Source organism: Chinchilla lanigera, unplaced genomic scaffold, assembly GCF_000276665.1.
Source record: "Chinchilla lanigera isolate Chin_1 unplaced genomic scaffold, ChiLan1.0 scaffold00154, whole genome shotgun sequence".
Classification (NCBI taxonomy): Eukaryota; Metazoa; Chordata; class Mammalia; order Rodentia; family Chinchillidae; genus Chinchilla; species Chinchilla lanigera.
Window position 1 is genome coordinate 1,251,706 of NW_004955555.1, and position 21,445 is coordinate 1,273,150.

General features: G+C 52.0%; 2 protein-coding genes across 4 annotated transcripts in view; both read right to left on the reverse strand.

Annotated features, from left to right (window-relative positions):
• The window catches only part of Phldb3 (pleckstrin homology-like domain, family B, member 3), a 19,804-nt gene extending 9,978 nt beyond the window's left edge, over window positions 1–9,826 (reverse strand). Inside the window, exons 1-9 of one of the 3 annotated variants that reach the window (XM_013508778.1) lie at window positions 9,659–9,821; window positions 8,838–9,230; window positions 7,637–7,819; window positions 7,330–7,464; window positions 5,393–5,521; window positions 5,058–5,219; window positions 3,199–3,309; window positions 2,970–3,053; window positions 2,388–2,537 (exon numbers count right to left, since the gene is read on the reverse strand). In XM_013508778.1, coding sequence (XP_013364232.1) covers window positions 2,388–2,537; window positions 2,970–3,053; window positions 3,199–3,309; window positions 5,058–5,219; window positions 5,393–5,521; window positions 7,330–7,464; window positions 7,637–7,819; window positions 8,838–9,074 — 1,191 coding nt within the window. In that variant the 5' untranslated portion in view covers window positions 9,075–9,230; window positions 9,659–9,821. Of the gene's footprint in view, window positions 1–2,387; window positions 2,538–2,969; window positions 3,054–3,198; window positions 3,310–5,057; window positions 5,220–5,392; window positions 5,522–7,329; window positions 7,465–7,636; window positions 7,820–8,837; window positions 9,231–9,658 lie in introns of all 3 variants that reach the window. The other 2 variants (XM_005412439.2, XM_013508779.1) reach the window with 2 other exon arrangements.
• A 1,328-nt stretch (window positions 9,827–11,154) lies between these two features.
• Ethe1 (ethylmalonic encephalopathy 1) overlaps window positions 11,155–21,445 on the reverse strand; it is a 16,855-nt gene continuing 6,564 nt past the window's right edge. Inside the window, exons 4-7 of the mRNA XM_005412440.2 lie at window positions 12,773–12,902; window positions 12,082–12,171; window positions 11,573–11,689; window positions 11,155–11,339 (exon numbers count right to left, since the gene is read on the reverse strand). Coding sequence (XP_005412497.1) covers window positions 11,287–11,339; window positions 11,573–11,689; window positions 12,082–12,171; window positions 12,773–12,902 — 390 coding nt within the window. The 3' untranslated portion in view covers window positions 11,155–11,286. The remainder of the gene's footprint in view (window positions 11,340–11,572; window positions 11,690–12,081; window positions 12,172–12,772; window positions 12,903–21,445) is intronic.

Sequence of the window (21,445 nt, forward strand, 5' to 3'; positions counted from 1 at the left end):
AGGTGGTGAGTTTGATTCCCGGTAAGGGAAAAAAAAAAAAAAAAAAAAAAAAAAAGAGAGAGAGAGAGAAGCAGGCTAATGGTTAGGGGCAGACAGGGGCTGTCACCGGTGCGGGCCCGTGCGGGGTTTCCAGGGTGGCTGTCAGTTCTGCCTCCTGATACAAGCGTTGCCATATAACAAAGCTGTGTATGTGTTTGAAGTGATTTTCTAGACTTGTGTTATGTTAAATAATGAGAGAGTTTTTTAAATAGCCAAGGGTGATCAAGAGCTTCTTATGTGCCTGTGTATTGTGGCCCTCCGTATCCACGGGTGCCACGCCCACAAATACAACACACCACAGCCCAAAAATAGGCAAGAAAACTGCATCTGTCCCTGACACGGACAGACTTCCTCTTGTCATTATTCCCCCACGCAATGCGGCATAACAACTGTGTACAGAGCTCCCACTGTGTTGGGCACAAGTCATCTGGAGATGATTTAACACACACAGGAGGGTGCACACAGGTGATGCACAAACACTGCACCGCTGCATGGAAGGGACCTGAGGTTCCTTGAATATTGGTGTCCTGGAGCCAGTCCCCCAGGGAGCCCAAGGGACAGCTGTCTTGTCACTCTGCTGGCCCATGTAAGCTCCTAAAACCCCCTCGCTCCACTTCACACTGAGGAATCCCAGACCCGGGAGCCTGTGCTTACCCTTCTGTCTTTGCTTCCTCCAGCCAATGCCTTAGACACTGCACCAAGCAAGCCCACACAGTATAGGCCCAACCTATGTGCATGTGGTGCTTACATTATAGAAACAGAATACCCGTCCTGCAGACGAGCCTAGCATCAAAAAGTGCCATCTTTGGCACTGCAGGTTACAGTACCTGTAACCCCAGGTACTCAGGAGGCTGAAGCAGGAGGATCACAAGTTCCATGCTAGCCTGAGCAACTTATCGAGACCCTGTCTCAAAAAATATAAAAGGGTGGGGATGAAGCTCAGGGGTAGAGCACTCCTGGCATCAATAATATCAGTCAATCCGCCAGGCGTGGTGGTGCACACCTGTAATCCCAGCTCTCAGGAGGCTGAGGCAGGAGGACCGTTGCAAGTTTGAGACCAGCCTGGGCTACAAAGTGAGCTCAAGACCTGAACTGCATAGCAAGACCTTGTCTCAAAAAGACAAATAATAATAACAATAATAATATCAGTCAATCACAAATAGGACAGTCACGGTGGCACACATCTGTGATCCCAGCATCCTGTGAGGCTGAGACAGGAGGATCCCAAGTTCAAGCCAAACCTATAGTGAGACCTTGTCTCAGAGATAAAAAATTAGAAAAGGGCTAGAGATGTAACCCAGTGCCAAGGCCCTGGGCTCAACTTCAGGTACCAAATAAATAAATAAGCCAACCAATAGCTAATATATACACTCATGGAAAAAAAGTTTATAAGATATAATGAGAGCTACCAAAGTCTAAGTGCTTACTAGGTTTCTACAACAGACACAAGATGTTTTCATGTCACCCTTTCAAGAAGTCACCCTTCCTTCATACATGGCACACTGGTATTTTCTACTTTATTTCATTTAAAAATAAAATTATGTAGCCACTGTGGCTGGAGTATAACTTAGTAGTAGAGCAACTGTCTCACATGCTGGGCCTTGGGTGTGAATTCCAGAGTCTCCCGCCCACAAAAAAAAAGGTCAGTTGGGGGTGGGGATTTAGCTCAGCGGCACAGCGCCTGCCTGGCAAGCGCAAGGTCGTGAGTTCGATTCCTGGTACCGGAGAAAAACAAAAAACAAACAAACAAAAAAAAGGTCAGTGAGTGTTTAAACCATTAAGAAGATGGGATCCCAGATTTGTGGGGGTGGGTTGTTTGCTTGGCTTTGTTTTCGTTGCATTGCTAGGGACTAAACCTTTGCTCATGCTAGACCAGCACTCTACTACCGAGCTACACAAACCGCCCGAGGGGCCCTGATTTTAAGGAGTTTTGGGAGGATCAAAAACAAGTAGCTGAACCGGGCATGGTGGCACCCGCCTGTAATTCCAGCGCTCAGGAGGCTGAGGCAGGAGGATCGCTGTGAATTCCAGGCCAACCTGGGCTATATAAGTGAGTTCAAGGCCAGCCTGCACTGCATAGTGAGACCCAAACCAAGTAGCTGCCCTGCTTCTGGGAGGTGACCCAGGGACCTATAGGGGTGAGGAGAGGAGACCTTATCAATATACTCTGGTCACTTTTAAAACTTACTCCTGAGTGCACAAGCTCCCATCCTGCCAGTGGGGTGTTAGGCACAAGGAAGGAAAAATACCATAAGTAGGAGTCATCAAAACACCCCCCACGAGCCTTCCGCCTCCCCCACCCCCAGGCGGACAGCCCCAGGAGATGGCTCTGTCCTCAGCCCTCCTACCCCGTACATGGGAACATGGAGGCAGCGGTCAGGCACCTGCAGGGAGCTGTGGACGGAAAAGAGGCAGGAAGAAGTAGAGGCAGCAGCAGAGTGAGCGTCGGGATCCTGCAGCACTACCAGCTGGCGGTCTGTCTTCTGGGTGAACAGCAGCTGGGGAGAGGGGACAAAGGTTAAGGACAGACAGAGGACCACAGAGAAACCACCAGTTCCCACACGCTCTGACCCAGCCTCCAAGGCAGCCCATTTCTCAGATGGAAAAATAAAAGGCCTGGTCACACGGAGGCCAGAATGCCCTTAATGTCCAGTCTCCCAGAGTGAGGCTGCAGGCAAAACTGCTGCTTCCCTGAGAAGGAACGGCTGGGGCCTAAACTCCTGAGTCCTAAGGATAAAAGATTTCAGGGGTAAAGACCCCGGAGTGGAGGAGCTAGGGCCTGGACCCTGGATCTGGGGGAGGAGGCTGGGCCTGGACCCCCAGGTTTGAGGGAGGAGGCTGGGCCTAGACCCTGGGTCTGAGGGACGAGGCCAGGGCTGAACCCCAGGTCTGAGGGAGGAGGGTCTGACAGGTGCTCATAATCCCCATACCTTGGTGCGGGCTTGCTTGGACTCAGAGAAATCCCCACCAAGTGTTCCCTGAAGGCGACTAAGCTCAAGCAGTCGGGTCCGTTCCTAGGGGAAGACAACATGGCTACCACATCTCCAAGTCAGAACGGGCTGCCCCACAGCTGTCCTGATGCTGGAAACACCTCAGGTGGGGGAGGAGGGAAGGGTACCAAGGGAAGTGAGGACTCCGGACAGGTCTCAACAAACTCACCTGTGCCAGGACCTGGCGGGCCTCCTCCTTCTTGCGGCTCAGACCCCAGGTCTCAGCTGTCATCTGCACCTTCAGGGATTTGAGCTGCTCCTCCAAGACCTGGATCCGGTGCTGCAGAGCCCCCCTCCCTGGTTACTTAGCTGTCCCAGGGCCCCAGCCCACATTCCGGGGGAGCCGGTCCTCCTCAGCGGCCCCTGGTCAGCCCCTGCCTCTCACGGAAATCACAAGACCTGAGCACCCAGGGCCGAGGACTCTGAGTTAAGCTCCTCAGTGCCCTCTTCTCTTTGAGGGACCTAAAACAGATCTAGCAGGGGACGGAGGATCTGCTGTACACACAGAGGCCAAGGGGGACAGAGACCAGAGAGAGTCACCAAGAACAAAAAGAAAGGGGCCATCAGGGAGACAAAGCAGGACAGGTAGAGAACAGCAACCAGGACAGACCCCAGACACAGAGATGGAGACAACCTGCAGAGACAGGAGACAAGATAGAAAGAAAATAGAAGCAGACAGAAACCATCTGAGACGCAGAAAGGGAAAAGAGAGGAGCGGGGAAAAGGTTCAGAAGTAGAAGTGAAGGAAGAACTTTCCAATCCAAAAGGGCAGGAAACTCTAAGTGTGTGAAATTTGCCCCTTTTCCACACAGGACTTGTCAGAGCCTTGGGAGGGAGGCACAAATAAAGCACTAGTGGTTACATCTGTTTTGGATAAAGGCTTGGGAGGTGCCAAGTGAGGTGGTGAAGACCGAGGAGGTTTATTAGATATTTCTCATTTAATGACCGAGTTCTGCTCCTGCAACTAGATCATACAATATTCCGAACAAAGGGTCAGGTGTGGTGGTGCACCCCTGTAATCCCAACACTCGGGAGGCTGAGACAGGAGGATCATATGCGAGTTGGAGGCCAGCCTGGGCTACAAAGTGAGCTCAAGGCCAGCCTGAACTGCATAAGGAGACCCTGTCTCAAAAAGACAAAGAACAAAACAAAAGAACAAAGGAATGGTCAAAGGAAACTCCAACTTGATGGCTTTGGTTTTCTTTGCATAACTCTTACACGCAGTACCGTAATGTATAACGGAACTGAAAACTGTAGTACTGTATCGTACAGTATAAGCTGCAAAAATGATGGTACTGTATACCAAGGTGTACTGTACACTGTACCAAAACATACACTGAAGCTCTATAAACAAGATATACAGAACCGAGGGGCTGGGGATTTAGCTCAGCGGCACAACACCTGCCTGGCAAGCGCAAGGTCGTGAGTTCGATTCCTGGTACCAGAAAAAAAAAACAAACACAAAATAAAACAAACAAAGATATACAGAACTGTACACAAAAAAAGGCAGGTCATTAGCCTGAGCCATGGGTCATAAGTCCAAACAGTCATTAAGCAGGTAGGTCATTAAATGAGGAATACCTATATTTTAGCTCTACCCTGTATGAACTAAGTGACCCCGGGAAAGATTGTGCAAGCAGCCCAGCCCATAACACCCTAACCATTCAATTATTGTGGTACTGGGGACTGAACCAAGAGCCTCTGACTAGGTGACATACTCAGTACCCCTCCCTTTTATTTGAGACAAGGTTTCTCTAAGTCATTCAGTTGCCTGGGCTAGGCTCAAACTTGGAATCCTTCCATCTCAGCCTCCCAGAGTGCTGGGATTACAGGTGTGTGCCACCATGCCCAACTGTTCCTTCATTTATGATACAGGAAAAAAGGAACAGGACTTTCCCCATAGGTGTGCTATGAGGATTTAATGAGTGAATACTCATAAAGTGGTGAAAACCATGCAGATACACAGCTAATGTTCAGTAAATGCCAAAAAGTGGAGGGCAGGGGCAGGGCTAATGTGCCAAGACTCACCTTGTGCTGAGCCACACTGGCCTGAAGCTCCTGGACCCTAGGATCTGGTGCCTGGGCCCCAGGGCTCTCCGGATCCTCCTCCTCCTGCCGGCTCTCCCGCTCCAGCTGCTGGAATTCCAGGTCCTCGTAGGCCCGCTGGGCCACCTCCAGTTGTTCCCTGAGCTGTGGTTGGGGGACACCAAAGGCTGGAGACCTGGACCCCTAGAGCCCAGGGGAGCAGTAGCCTGGAGCCAGAACTCCTTGGACTAAGAGAGGAGGGCTGGGGCCTGGACTTCTGGGCCTGAGGGAGGGGGACCTGGACATCAGACCACTGAGAGGATACCAAGGGCTCTCACCTCCTGCACCTGCTGCAGAAGTCGTTCCTGCTGGTCCTCCGGCTGCGAGCTGAGCTGTCCTTGGGCCTCTCTGAGTTTCTGGTGAAGACTTTCCACCCGTTTCCGCTCCTGGCACAGTCTTCGCTGTTCCTAAAACAACAACCAGGCCCTCAGCCTCAGCCTGAGCTCAGCCTGAGGAGCCAGGCCAGCCCTAAGCGACCGCTTGTAGAAGGCTGGGGCCCCACCTGTCTGTTTTGCTTTTATACAGACCTAGCCCAGAGCAGACACCAAGTAAATGGGCTTTTAAGAACTGAGGGAAGGAAGCCAGGTGTGGTGGCACACGTCTGTAATCCAGCACTCGAGAGGCTGAGGCTAGCCTAGGCTACATGGTGAGCTCAAGACCAGCCTGCACTACATAGTCAAATCCTGTCTCAAAAAGAAAAGAAAAGAGGGGCTGGGGATTTAGCTCAGCGGCAAAGCGCCTGCCTGGCAAGCGCAAGGTCGTGAGTTCGGTTCCTGGTACCGGAGAAAAACCAAAAAAATAAAATAAAAAAAAAAATAAAAATAAAAATAAAAAAAAGAAAAGAAAAAGAAAGAAAGAAAGAAAAGAAGCAGGAAATGAAGAACAGAGGTGAAGGAGTTAATGCTGAATGTGACATGCTGGGTGACACTGGGTTCCCAAAAGTGGGTCAGATCCAGGTCCTGTTCACGGGGGTGTGGAGGGGACACAGCCTCCACAGCCAGGACAATCACCACCCCACAACACAGAGAAGTGGGAACCTGGAGCAGGGAATAATTTCTGCTGGGCTAATCCAAGGCTTCCTGGATGTGGGGTTATTTAAGAGAAGCCTCAGAAATCAGGGAGGGCTGGATGCACACACTTCTCGGTGTAGGGGAGAAAGGAACACGTAGGAGCCAGAATCAGAGGAAGCAGGGCATATAGAGCTCAGGCTTTTTGTAAATGAAAGCTTGGGACCAGCTCCAGGAAATTCCATACCCTAGATGCTTGCCAAGGGAAAGACTGACCGAATTACAAAGTCACCACGCTCCAACCTATAATGATAACTTCCAAGCAACGCTCACGGGTAGATGTTAACAACTTTAGACCACGGTTCTCAAGAAGAGATGGGGGAGGCCTGGACGTCCAGAGACGTGTCCCCAGTACTCTCCGAGGAAGGGCTGAGAACATCAGATTCGGTCTCTGCAGCCAAAGAGCCTCCTCCTTGTAGAAAGAGAGGCCACTGCCAGTCACCACAGCCAGGCAATTTCTCCAACAAATAGTATGGAGCAGACACAGTGGGTGAAAATCACCAGAGACAGAGGAACCGACGTGCGAGGGGCACTGACCAAGCGCAACTCACGGCTTTGTACAACCGGATTCAAACGAGCCACCCGTTAACTGGCACTTTTGAGACAATCTGGGAAGCATGAAAATGGACGAGAAACTACTCAGAACTTACTAATTCTTAAGCAAGGTAATGAGGGATGGGTAGCTCACGCCTGTAATCTTATCTATTTGGGGAGGCTGAGGCCGGAGGATGGAAAGTTTGAGCCCAGCCTGGGCAAACTTCAACACTGTCTCAAAATAAAAAATAAAAAGGCTTGAGGGATGTAGCTCCGCAATCCTTGGATTCAATCCCAGTCAGTCTCTCTCTCTCTCTCTCTCTCTCTCTCTCTCTCTCTCTCTCTCTCTCTCTCTCTCACACACACACACACACACACACACACACAAGAGAAAGAAAGAAAAGGAAAAAAAAGAAAAGTTCTTACTCGTAAGAGGTACACGCTAAAGTGTGGACAGACAACATGATACCCGAACAAGCAGAGACGCGGCTCTCGCCCTCTCCGCAGCACGAGCGCCCCCACTCGGGGAGTGAGGGCAGCCCCGGGCCCCAATCGCCGGGAGCACCGCAGGTCCGGCGGGGAGGAGCGGGAGGCTGAGGCAGCGTGAGACCCACCTGTTCCCGCTGCTCGCGGCCCTTCTCGGCGTCTGTCCGCCGACCCAGCAGCTCCCGGAGCTGCTCCTCCTCCCGCCGAGCCACCACTCGCTCCCCGGCCAGCTCCGCCTGCCGCAGGGCCATCTCCACCTCCACCTGCCGGGAGAAAGCAAGGCGTGGAGTCCGAGGCCCGGGGCTGGGGACGCTGGGGGGGGGGGGTGGTGCGGCGGGGGCCTGAACTCGGGCATTCTGAGGGCGGACCGAGGCTTGCCATCCCGCTTGGGAGAGGATGGAGCTGGGCCACTTCCCGAGGGGCCTGCAGTCTCACCTCGATCTTCAGCTCCTTCTTCTGGCGCTGCAGCTCCTTCACGCGCTGCTCCATCAGCGCCACGCGAGTCAGCGCCTCCAGCTGCAGCCCTCGCAGCCGCCGCGCCGTCTCCCGCACCCCTTCCCCAGCAGGGACCCGAGCGGGGGGCGTGCCCGACATCTGCGCAGGGGGCGTGGCCTCGGGCTGAAATTGGAGCGGTCAAGCGGCTCCCGAAGTCAGTAAATAAATCTGGTCCCTACCCTCAACACCTCCGAGGGAGCAGAGTGGGCCCAACTCAACCACCAAGCCCAGGGTCTGTACTTAAGGTGCGGCCCGCTGGCCGCTTGACCCGCCTCGTACTGTGACTCTCTCCGTCCTAGGCTCACTCTCTCGGCCTCACCTTCGTGTAGTGCCCAGATCTCTGTCCCTCCCCTCACTCCGGTCTCTCAGTCTCTTCAGTTTCTCTGGGCTTCTGTCCCCGGCCTCTGAAACGCTAGGTCTCTTTCTCTCGCCCATTGTTTCTCAAAACTCGTGTCCCTCTTTCTCTGTTCCCGTGTCCCTATCCGTTTCTCTGAGTATCTCTGCCCTTGGTATTCGGCTTTCCCTCTGTCTCTAACCTCATCTCTCTGAGTCTCTAGGTCTCTTTTTCTCTTGCAGTATTAGGATTTCTGTGTCCCAGCCGGGTGTGCTGACTCAGACCTGAATCCCAGCACTCTGGTGGCTGAGGCAGGAGGATCCCCCTGAGTTTGAGACCAGCCTGGGCTACATCATGAGCTCAAAGCCAGCCTAAAATATGTAGTGAGATCCTGTCTCAAAAAAAGAAAAAGACTTCTGTGTCCCTGTCTCTTTTTTTCTGCGTCTCTATTTCTTTTTCTTTTCCCGTTTTCTGTGTCGCTACTTCTGTTTCTCTGAGTATCTCTGCCTTTTGTTTGGGGGGTTCCCTCTAACCCCGTGTCCCTGACCCTCTCCTCTCTCTGTTTCTTCGGGGTCTCTGTCTCTAGGTCTGTGGCCTCTGCGTGTCGCCTGTCTGGGTATCACCCGTAACTGTGTCTGGCCGCCCTTTGAGTCTGTCTCGTCTCTGGCTTTCCCGGCCTCTACCAGGTTGCCGTCTCCGCCCCTCTGTCTCTCCTGTTCCCGGGTCTCTGCCTGTCTCTCTGTCTCGCCGCCTGTTCGGGCCCCGTCTGTCTGGGGTCTCCCGCGGCTGTCCGCCCGGCGCCCTCACCTCGTCGCGAGTGCTCTCCGTGCTGCTGCCCTCTCCTCCTTCTTCCTCTTCCTCGGCCTGCTCCTGCTCAGCTCCTCGGCCGCTCGGAAGCTCCTCTGGAGCCTCAGGAGTCTCCAGCTCGCGGGGCTTCTCGGGGCGTCCTTGCGGCTGGACAGCCCCTTGGGGCTGGACGTCTGGGTCGCGTCCCGGGACCCGCGGCGACGGATAGCCCTCCTCCGGGCTGCTCGGAGTCCCCATGATCGCTGCGGGTTGCCGCGGGTGGGCGTGGTCGGGATCTTGGGGCGTGGCCCGGCAGCGTGGGGGCGTGGCCTCGGAGCCCCACCCACCCAGGAGGCCGGGGCTCGGAGTTCAAAGGCTGGCGCGGAGCATTCCAGGGGCGTGGCCTGACGCTTCCTGGGGCGGGGCACGAAGTTGGGGCGAAGTTGGGCGGCACGCCCCCGGAGGCGGGACCGGAATTTGAGGCCGGAGGTCCTCGCACGCCCCCTCCCGGGCTGTCCCACCCCGGGTCTCCCTGTTCTGAGGTCCTCGCCCCCCATCCCAAGCAGCCTTCTCGCTCTCCCGGGTTCCCCGAGCGCCACCCCTTGTCCGCCCTCCTGACTCACCCCCTTTACTCCCCGGAGCCCAGCGGTCTTGGCCCCACCCACACCGCCTCACCCCGGGATCCAGGAGTCGGGGCTCCCAGTCCCCCGCTCTCCGGACAAGCCTGAGCCTGAGTCCGTTTCCCAGATTCCCAGGGAACTAGATTCCCAGCCCCGGCTCCCGCCGCCCCCGCCGCCCCGAGGCCGAGTCTGCGGCCCCCTCCTTCCGCAGCCCCAGCTCACCAGCTCCGCTCGGCGCCCCGGGCGCTGCCGCTTCTGCCACCAGACAGGTGGCTGGGGAGGCGGGAGAGAGAAACCGCCCTGTCCCCCTCCCCAGCCGCCCGGAAGTGGAGGGGGAACAACAGGTCCAACAGCTCTCACGGGAGCAGGGAGCGACCAGCTCGCCCCGCCCGCGGCCGGGCACCGGGCCCTCCCGGCCCCACCGGCTCCACCCGCGGAGCACCCAGCGTCGCGGCCTCCCACTCCGCCGCGGGCGCGCCCACCCCTGGGCCCCGAGGGCCCCGCACTTGGCCACCCCTGCATGCCGGCCTCCCTGATGCCTAGGTCCTGAGTCCTCAAAGGAAGATAGGGATGGAGATGGGGGCCTCTCCCTTCTAATAACACCTTTAGAAGGGCCCCGACCGGTTTAGGGAGCTGGACAGGGGCAGGGGGTGCCCTGAGCTGAGTCAGTGACCAGCCCAGAAACAGAGGGAAGTGTACCCCCCCATCACACACACACACACACACACACACACACACACTTTGTCATGGGGTGGAGGCCAGATGATAAAGCTCTCAGCCAGACCCTTTCCTCTCTGGGCAAAAACAGGAAAACAACCCGTGTGTGAAACAGGCTTGTTAGACGTGAGAGCTGTGCTAAACCCCGCCAAGCGGTGCACACCTGTCATCCCAGCACTTGGGAGGCTCAGGCCGAAGGATTGGAGGTTCCATTCCTGCTTGAGCAATCTAGCCAGACCCTCTCTCCAAGCAAAGCAGCAGCCAGGCATGTGATGTATACCTTGTAATCCCAGCACTCTGGAAGGCTGAGGCGGGAGGATGGCAAATTGGAGCAGAGCCTGGGCAGTTTAGCGACTTAGCAAGACCCTATCTCAAAATAAAATTTAAAAAAAGGAAAAAGGCTGAGGCTGCAGCTCAGCGGCAGAGCTCCCCTAGGTTCCACCTCTGGTGCTACACACTGTAGGTTGGTCCCATCCTCACAGCAGACCCCTCTCCACTTTATACTTGGGGAACAGAGGCTGGAGGTACAAATGCCCCCCAGATCTACACACTGTAAATGTAACACCAACTTCCTGCTCTCAAAATCCATGTGATTAACCATTAAGCGAACTGCCACAGCAAGCCAGGAAGTGCCTGGGAGATATTCTCGGTGATAGCAGTAATAGCAAGCTCTGATAGAATCAGCAGCACAGGGTGCCCCACACGCACATTCAGTGACTTATCGGACCATCATGGGATGCTATTACTATTATCCCCATTTTACAGATCAGGAAATGGAGCACTGAAGAGGTAAATTACTCCAGGACTCCAAGTAGTTCAAAGTCAAGACCGGGCTCTAGCTGAGGCCATAAAAACACCTGCCCTGAGTTCTATGGTTGCTTCAGGATCTCAGCCTCCTGCCTGGGCCCTCATCCTGTCTGGCGTCCCAGCCCCATTAAGGGACCAGAGCTGACCCTAAGCACTGCAGCCCCGAAGGTTCCCTCCAGAAAACAGAAGTTAGATTCACAGTCAAAAAAATGTTTTATTTAAGAGGCTTGAGGAGCTGGGGTGGCGGGTAGGTACAGCGATGACAGCTCCACCTTCACCCCACCCAGTGCATTCTTGAGAACTATGCGAGCACCTGACTGGACAGGTCAGGAAGGCGGGGTCTGCACCCCACAGCGCATGTTGGCGGGGACAGCAACATCTGAAAGGAAAAACCATGTGTGGAACTGAGGGCCTGGCAGATCCCTGCCCTGGTAAGGACCCAGGATCAAGAAAGCTCTTCTCTGTGGAATTACATGTCCAGTCCTGAGCCCATCTTCCCTCCGGCTCAGCCTCCTCCCTCAGACCCTGGGGTCCAGGCCTGGCCTCCTCCCTCAGGGGTCCAGGCCTGACCCTGTTCTCTGAGACCATGGAGTTGGGTTCTCAGGTACTCACCTATCTGCTGAGGTTTGGGCAAGTTCAGGTGGTCCATCACCTTGACAAATTCCTCACAGCTGAGGGTGAGCCGAGGGTTCAAAGTCCGCTCCTCCTCCACAGTGGACACTGTAAGCCCTGGTAGCCAAGGGAGGGCAAGGAAGGTCAAGGGGTCCAGTTCCTTGGGCCTCTTAGAACGACATCCTGGGGGCACCTCCCTGCCCTGGAACTAACAGGCTCTTCCCAGCATGTTCCTAAATCTTTCTTCTCTTCTGAAGAGAAGATGGGCACTATGGGAAATGCAGTTCCCTGAGCGTATAAGGAAGCCCAGGCAAAGCCAGGTCCCGGGGAACACCAGGAGCTGTGTAATTGCTACAGCCACACACTGCACACCCCGGCACCGAACCTTTTTGGCCAGAGGAATTTCTGGGACTTGTAGTCTCCACACCCTATGAGGATTACAGGACAGGAGTTTGCTAGCGCCTCTCTCAAGCAATGGAAGCCCCACACCTCCTCCAGCAAGGCCTCACCATGGTAATCATGAGCCGGGTAGACCAGACACTCCCCTGGAAGCGTGAAGATCTTCTTGTGGACTGAGTGGTACAAGGTCTTAGCACAGCCTGGGGAAGGAGAGCTCAGAGGTTACTGGATCCCAGGACAGGAGAAGCCCCCTGACTCCTTCCCCAAAGAAGAGAATGGGAGGAAGAAATCCCTATAGCTAAACTGCTCTGCTAATCCCCCTTTGGGCACAGGGAAGGGCATTATGGGCAGGTGGAACAGCATGTGTGAAGGACTGAGGAATGGTAAAAAGTTCACCAGTATAATAGGCACTCAGGAAGTCAGGATGACCTGAAGCAGGAGGAGTAGCACCCCTATCCTGGGAGCCCAAGAAGGTTCTGGGTGAGGGAAATGGATAGAACCACCCACTGAGCTGCTCCTAGACCTCCAACCCTCAGAAACACTGTGAGACAGCATAAATCAGTATTTATGTCACTAAGTTATGGGATTATTTGTTACACAGCAATAGATAACTAGTACACCCTGAATGTAACCATCCCCTAACAGGTGGCTGCATAAATTCCTCCCACACTCCAGCAGCCCAACCCTTTGAATCTAATACTGACCCCCTAACAACCTCAAGTCCACCCACTCATTCCTGTTATTGATACTGAACACCGTGGCACACACTAAGGCCCTGGGCTGGGTAAAGGCGGGAGTCACCTTGCTGGAAGTCCGTTCGCCCACACCCTCGGATCAGCAGGGCATCTCCAGTGAACGCCATGCTGTGGTCATTCAGGACAAAGGTGACACAGCCTGGGGTGTGGCCAGGGCTGGCCCGGGTCTCCAAGGCCTGGCAGGAGTGGGGAGTAGAGAGTCACCAACCAACAAACTTCAAGGTCCCTAGCCCAGAAGGCTCCCCTAGCCCAGGGTCCCATCTAGATGAAGAGATCAGCGAGTCTGGCTTAAAATCAGTTCAGTGTTTCTGAATGACAACACCACCACAACAAACTGCAGTCAATAAGCTGGAAGGTACAACTGTAACACCTAGGTAGATACCACAGTAAGTAGTGTGCTTCATATGCCAACAGATCTTACAAATCAGGAAGAAAAAGGTAAGTACATTAATAAAAAAAAAAAAAAAGATTGCCAGGTGTGGCAGTGCACGCCTATAATCCCAGCGCTTCGGAGGCTGAGGCAGGAGGCTTGTTGCAAGTTCGAGACCAGCCTGGGCTACAAAGTGAGCTCAAAGCCAGCCTGAACTGCAAAGTGAGACTGCGTCTCAAAAATACACACACATACACACACAAAAAGAAATGAGGCGTGGTGGTGCACACCTGTAATCCCAGCACTCAGGAGGCTGAGGCAGGAGGACGGCTGCAAGTTTGAGGCCAACCTGGGCTACACAGTGAGATCCTAACCAAAAAATCCTAAATAAATAAATTAAATAATAATCACATAAAATGTTCGGCCTATTTTAAAAATAAATAAATAAATAAATAAATAAATAGAAAAGAGCCGCGGCTGAGGCTCGGTGGCGGAGCAAGTGCTTAGCACACACCAAGCCCTGTACTAGGGCACCCGGCAGGACTTTGCTGAGTAGCCCCCAGCTAGGAACTGACTGCAGTACAGAGCAGAGTAGAATAGAACCGAGAGCAGACGCGTGCAGCAGGAATCTTCGAGGCTTGCTACCCAGTCTGGGCAAGGCTTGTTTTCCGGAGCTCAGGCTTCGTTCTCAATCTAGATGGAGAATATTTGTCTGCGGGAAAAGGCACATTGGCGAGGCGTAAAGGACAGTCCCGGACCCCTGCAGGGGGCGTGTGCGCTTGCCTGCTCCTCTGCAGTACTGGGCATCAAACGCAGGATCGCTCTACCCCACAGCCACACCCGCTGCCCTTTATGTTTGGGTCTGACTGGCTTTGAAGGGGTGGTGCTCCTTCCTCGGGCACCTGAGTCGCTGAGCTCACAGGTGTCGCGGGCTCTTTGGGTGGTTTTTAAAGAAAAGGCAAGAGATGGTGAAGAAGGGCTGGGGTGCAGCTCAGGAAGCACAAGCCTAAGGTGCGCGTGACACCTACGTTCCCTGCCCCAAAGCAGCGAGTGCGGGGAGCGGAGGGGGAGGGCAGAGGAGGGAGGGGGAGGGCAGAGGAGGGAGGGGAAGACGGGAGAAGACGGGGAGGACAGGAGGGAAGAGAAGAGGAGGGCGAGCAAAGAAGCAGCAAACAGAAACGAAGCCCAGGGGCATGGAGAGCAGGAGTGGACAGGGCGCGGGACACCACACTGAGGCTCCTCAATCTCCCCTTCCAGACGCAGGACCCCACCTACGTGAAGGCTCCTCACAGCATCACCTAAGAGGCCAACATGCCTCCTCCTCTTCTCACTGTGTTTTACCTGGCTCTAATTTCCCTGAACAGCATGAGCTGCTTGAGCTTTGGATCTGAAGCATCCCCCTAAATCTCGGGCTCCAGTTCACGGCACTACTGGGAGGTGGTTGAACCTCAAACTCCGGTGATCCTCCTGCCTCAGCCTCCCGAATGCTAGACTTACAAGCTTGCCTGGCTACTGTTTACTATTTTCTTAACAGGAATTTGCAATGCTTACAGCCTTTTTCCCCTTCTTTTACATCTCCCCTCCACCCCCGCCCATACTGGGGATTGAACCCAGAGCCTTGTGTACGTTAGCCAAGTGCTCTGCCACTGAGCTACATCCTTAGCCCTTTTTATTTTATTTTGAGACATGGTCTTGTCACATTGCCCAAGGTGACCTTCAATTTGCAATCCTCCTGCCTCAGCCTCCTGAGTAATGGGAATAGCAGGCATGCCTCTCCATGCTTAGCATTCTTTCACATGTTTTTAAATGTGCTCCCATGAAACTATTATCACAATCAAATGAAAAATATTTCCATCACCTGCCAAAGTTTCCCTGTGCTACTTTTTGAAATTCTTTGTTTGTTTGGTTTTTTGAGACAGGGTTTCACTTTGTAGTGCAGACTAGCCTTAAACTAACTATGTAGTCCAGGCAGGCCTTGAACTCATGGCAATCCTCCTGCCTCTGCCTCTTGAGTGCTGGGATCACAGGTGTGCACCACCACACCTGGTTCTTGTGTTCCTTTCTAATCCATACTTCTGCCACCCCAGCCAAGACCACCCCTGACCTATTTTCTGTTATTATACATTAGTTGACATGCTATGTAAATGGAATCAAACAGTAAAAAACAGCAATCTCTCCAGCCAGAGGGCATAGGCCCTAATCCTATCTGTCTTTAAATAGCTGTGTGACCTCAGACAAGTTACTCCACCTCTCTGGACCTGTCTGCTCATTGTAAAATGGAGATAAAACTGTAGCCAGATCACAGGGCCAATGCAAACTATTTCATGTATGTAAAGCACTTAGAAAAATGCTCAGTATACACTTAATACTGCATAATAAAAATAAGAATAATGTTTTAAAATTTAAAAATCACTGATCTAGTGGAATCACAAAGCCTCCTGAGCTCAGGCTGGGCATGGTGGCACACTCCTGTAATTCCAGCACTTGGGAGGCTGAGGCAGGAGGATTGCCACAAGTTCAAGGCCAGCCTGAGCTACATATCAAGACCTTGTCTCAAAAAACACCTCCTGGGTTCGAATCCTGGCTCAACCCCTTGTTAGTATGATTTCCAGATATATCACTTCCTTTCTAGTGTTTCCTTATTGGTAAAATGGGGAAAATAATTTCGACCTCACTGCACAGTTATGAAGGTCCAATCAGGCCCATCTGTCAGCAGAGACACAACAGAGTCCAAGGGCCACATTCCGCCCACAGAACTGTTGTTTGATGCTCACCAGAACCCTAAATTCATTGTGACCTTAAAAATTGGGCGCTATTTCCAAAATGTCTATTTTCAGTTTCATTTTTAAAAACAGAAGAGGCCAGGCGTGGTGGTGCACGCCTGTAATCCCAGCACTCAGGAGGCTGAAGCGGGAGGACTGAGCCAAATTTGGGGCCAGCCTGGGCTACATACTGAGTTCAAGACCAGCCTGAACTGCATAGCGAGACCCTGTCTCAAAAGTAAATAAATAAATAAACACAGAAGAATAAAGCTGCGTTGATTCCTAAACACAAATGTATGCCCTGCACTGTCCCTCATTAATGACAACGGCGCTCAAAAATTTGTCATAGGCTCTACCACTCCCTGCTGCCTACAACTGGATGTCAGCAGCTAATTATTATTCTACCTATGGGCATAGTTTTCCCAGAACACAGTTACAAATTAGCAAGGAAGTCAAACATCTCAATCAAAAGATAACTTGTAGCCAGGTATGGTGGCACACAGCTTTAGTCCCAGCAATCAGGAGGCTGAGGCAGGAAGATCTCGGGTTCAAGGCCAGCCAGGACCATAGAGTAAGACCTGTCTCAAAAACCCAACAACAAAACCCAAAAATTTCAGTAACATTTTACAACACAAGTAGGAGGGAAGAGCATACTGCTCCATAGAAATAAAACCACAACTGTGTCAAGATCAAATTTTTTTCTTTTTTGCCTGGAACAAACTGCATGCCAGCAAGTGCTCAAACAACCTTCCAGGGCTGCACCCATGTAATCCTGGTACTGGGATTGGACCCATTTTCCAGATGGGGATATAGAGGCCCAGGGAGATACATAGCTCAGGGTCCCAGGGCAGGAAGTGGCAGCCCAGCCTGCCCCGCCTCTAAGGGCTCTCGAGCTTGTGGTCTCCAAATGCCAGGGCTGAATTAAGGGCTGTCCAGTGTCACCCTGTACTCTGTGACAGGGTGGTGAGCAAGAGCTCTGGGGCCCAAGACGCTGAGAAAAGGAGATGGAGGTAGAAACCTGGGTGGTCCACAGCAAGGCCCTGAAGTCTGTCTACCCAAGTTCAAACCCCAGTCACCTCGCTCCCCACTGGAGAACCCTCCTCCCCCAAATGGGGAGGGGCACAATATTCCATCCTGAAGACCTTCAAGATAATCACTGAGAAAATTCACCCGCAGAGCTTAGCACCATGCCTGGGGAGAAGCAAAGGCTGGGTTCTATTATCCTGTTACCTATTATTATTAACCAAGGCAAAACAATCTACGGTCTACTTCCTTTTGTGGGAAACAGAAGTTTGAGAAGAAGTTGAGTGATACCAGGAAGAAACACTCAAACACATCCAGAATGTGGGACATCCTGTAACACGAGCCAGGAAGCCAAATGTCACAGGGCTTGGTGGCACACACCACGGGCTGTGCTGTGATCACAAGTGCTGTGATGCCAGCGCTCCGGGCGGCTGAGGCAGGAAGCTTGCAAGTTCAAGCCCAGCGTGAGCAATTCAGCATCATAGCAAGACCCTACCTCAAAATAAAATAGCGCTGGGAGTGTAGTGCAGTGTAAAGGACCTGGGTTCAACCCCAGCACCACACACGCACACATACGCACACACAAAAAAACCTCAATGTCATAAAGCAAAAAGGGTATGAAACTGTGTAGCTCAAGGACTAAATACCAATAATAACCACATGCCAGGAAACTTGACTGGGTCCTGGTTCCTTAAAAAGCTATATATATAAAAAAAAAAACTACTGGAATAACTGGAGACATTTGAACATGGGCTGAATATTTACTGATGATATAAAGATCCTATGTATTTTGTTATTTTGACAAAGGTTATACTAAAAAGTGGTTCTCAAAGTATAACTGGGGGAACCCTAAGGGTCCACAAGGTCAAAACTGTTTTCATAAAAGATTTCAAAACGCCTTTTGCTTTTTCATTTCCACATTTGTGTTCAGTGAACTCTTTCAGAAGTTCCATGACTTTTTTGTTTGTTTGTTTTTTTGGCACAGGGAATCGAACTCAGGACCTTGCACTTACCACGCAGGTGTTTGTGCCACTGAGCTATATCCCCCGGCCCTATTTTTTTTTTTTTTTTTTTTTGAGACAGGATCTCACTGTATACCCAGGTTGGCCTCAAACTCACCCCAATCCTCCTGCCTCAGCCTCCTGAGTACTGGGATTGCAGGCGTGCGCTACCAGGCCCAGCTCTCATGACTTTTGATGGTATCACTGTTCCAACGGCTGATGGAATGCATGCTTGTATATTCTTGTTTTTTTAAAAAATGTCTCAAGGAGCTGGATGTGGTGACACATGCCTGTAATCCCACACTCTATGAGGCTGAGGCAGGAAGATCCCAAGTTTGATGTCACTGGATAGGGTCCAAAGAGGTTCCCAAAGCAGAGATAAAGAACCTCAATTCACCTCACACCTGCAGAGCAAGTTCACTGACTCCTGTTGTGGGAAAGGCATGTCCAGGAATAGGCAGTAAAAGGCATCAAAGGGTTTAGTAGGTAGGATTCTGAAAGCACATACTCAGATAGAATGTGGACCTAGGAGACAGAGAGGGAGAGAAATAGAGGCATCGTGGCCTCAAGCTGCTGTGTTTACTGGGCTCTGCGGGAGTCCCTGAAATGGGCTGTGTAGGATGGGTGTTCTGGGGGGTCGGGTTTATCTACTGGGTGGGCCGCGCAGCATGGAAACCATGTCCCTGTGCTTAGAGCCGAGACCTGCTGTCCGCTGAGCGCTGTCGTGGCTTCCTAAGCATGGCGGGCGGCCACACAGAGGCAAAGCACAGGCCCAGAGCCCAGGGTTCAGGGTTACTGTCTTTAAAACCCTTATGAGTTTTTCCTGGAAGGGGAAAATCAAAGCTTATTCTAAGGTGCAGGGTTTTTCTTTTCTTTTGGTCTTTTTGAGGCAGGGTCTTGCTATTCAGTTCAGGCTGGCCTTGCGCTCACTTTGTAGCCCAGGCTGGTCTCAAACTTCCAACAATCCTCCTGCCTCAGCCTCCCGAGTGCTGGGATTACAGGTGTGCACCACCACGCCCAGCTGACACACGGTTTTTCAAAGTACAATTTTAATATTACATAGCTGACTCTTGGAAACAGCCCAAATGCCCATCAACCAAGGAATGGATAAAGATGATACCGTCTTTTTATACAGTGGGATACTACTCTCCCATAAAGAAGGATAAGCTTGAGACGTTTCTAGCTAAATGAACGCACCTTGAGTCCATACTCTTAGTGAAATAAATCGGATGTACGTGTGTGAATACCGCATCGTTCTTCCGGTGTGAGAAACTGAAAGTGTAAAAAGGACCAAAATGTAAACAGATATTGTGTAACAGGAAGAAAATGTTCAAATGGGAAGGGGAACTAGGGAGTAGGGAGGGGAAAAGGGAGGAAAGGAGGAAAAAAAATGAGAAAAGAAGGAAAAACTGGAAACAAAGCTTGTGCAAATCAGGAGGGGAAGAAGGGTTGAAGGGAGGGGAGGAGAGTGGGGGAAAAAAAGAACCAAGTTACATCACATCCGGTTACACATTCCCTATGATGAATGGGATCATTATGTACACCTAAAATGTACCAATAGACTTAACTGAAAAATTTTTTTAACATTACAGTTTCCTTTGTCTCCTTTCTACCTACCTTGCTATCTTTATTTATTTTTTTTCTATCTTATCTCCTTCAAGTCCCACCTGGGCAGCTTAGCAAGACTCCATCTCAAAATAAAAACTAAAAAAGGCTGGGATGTAGCTCAGGGTGAAAGCCCTGGGTTCAATCCCCGTTACAAAACAAGGTCTTGGGTTTAATTTCTAAAACAGTAAATACTGATAGAAGCCACATAAAAGCATGCTGGAGTCCTCCATATTTTTTTTCAGGGATGGGGTTAAACCCACAGCCTAGAACACAACAGGCAAGTGCTCTACCATTACACTGCACCCCCAGCCCCCCTCACCTTTAATTCTGACACAGGGTCTCTGAGTTCCCAGGCTGCCCTTGATCTTGTAATCCTCCTGCCTCAGCTTCCTGAGTATGCCTGGTAGTTCTTCCTTAATTTTTTTTTTTTTTTTTTTGTCTTTTCGAGGGTCTGGCTATGCAGTTCAGGCTGGCCTTGAGCTTACTTCATAGCCCAGGCTGGCCTCGAACTTGCAATGATCCTCCTGCCTCAGCCTCCCAAGTGCTGGGATTACAGGCATGCGCCACCACTCCTGGCTTCTTCCTTAATTTTTAAGAGTCCAGAGATCAAAAAGTTTTGGAGTTTGAGATCTGCTGGTATAGAAGAATATCGTTATTCTGAGGAGAAGTCTTTAGGAGTGAAATGTCTGCAACTTATGTTTTGGGTTGTTTTTTATTGGTGGTGGTGGTGGCGGTATTTTGTGGTTTTCGAGACAGGGTTGCTACGCAGTTCAGGCTAGCTTTGGACTCGCTATGTAGCCCAGGCTGGCTGCAAATTTATGACGATTCTCCTGCTTTAGCCTCCCAAGTGCTGGGATTCCAGGCACATGCCTGTGTGGGGTTTTTTATTGTTTGTTTCTGAAGTGTTGGAGACTGAACGCAGGGCCTCCTGCGTGCTAGGCGAGCACTGCGCCACTAAGCCACCTTCCATCCCCTGCGGGTGAATTTTGCGCATTCTGAGGCAGGGAAAGTGTATACAGAGTGAGACATAAAACAACTGCGGTAAAATGTCAGCAGCCGGTGAACTCAGGCAAAGTGCGGCGGTGTTAAAGCCGTACTGTTATTTCAGCTGACTGCAGATTTGAAACTTTTTTTTTTTTTGGTACCAGGAATCGAACTCAGGACCTTGCACTTGCCAGGCAGGTGCTTGTGCCGCTGAGCTATACCCCCGCCCCGTGCAAAGCTGGAAATAATTCAGGTAAGAAGTTGCAGGTGGAGGCAGAGGACCCCCTAACACCCTGACCAACGGCAGGCACTGACACTTGCTCAGTGACCTCCTGAGCTGTACGTATTTCCACTGCGGCCCCCGCGCTCTCCCGACAACTTCATTCTTCCCTTCCCGGACGCATCAAGCATGCGGCACTGCTCCACAGCTGCCCCTCCAGTTTCCTGCCCAGCTGAATCCGCCCCCACCGGCTAGACCCGCCGATGAGTCCTGTCCGGAGCGAACCGTTTCGCGCGCCCGCCTCGCAGTTCCCACCGCCGACACTGCCCCCTGGTGGCGCCTGAACGCCTGGCTTCTTTTCCATTAGGTTCCCGCCCTTGTTCAAAAGTGGCTCCTCCTGGACCCTCCACCGTCGGTGCTCTCTAAACTCTAAAATCCAAAATCTCATTTGCCATTGCAGCTAAATACCCTGAATCTCTATCTTCCTTTATTTTGTGAAAGTTTAAGGGTCAGTGTGCTGACATTAAAAAATACCATTAAGTCCCATCCCCCACCCCCACCCCTGGCTGCCTGAGGACACACAGTAACTGTCCTGGCCAGGAAGTTCATGACCGGTGGACCACTTCAGAGGAAGCAAATGGTCGTGACGTGCTTCACCCCAGGGAAGCGACCGTGACTACGACAAAAGATTACATCAGATTTTTTTTTTTTTTTTTTGTCTTTTTGAGACAGGGTCTCGCTGTGCAGTTCA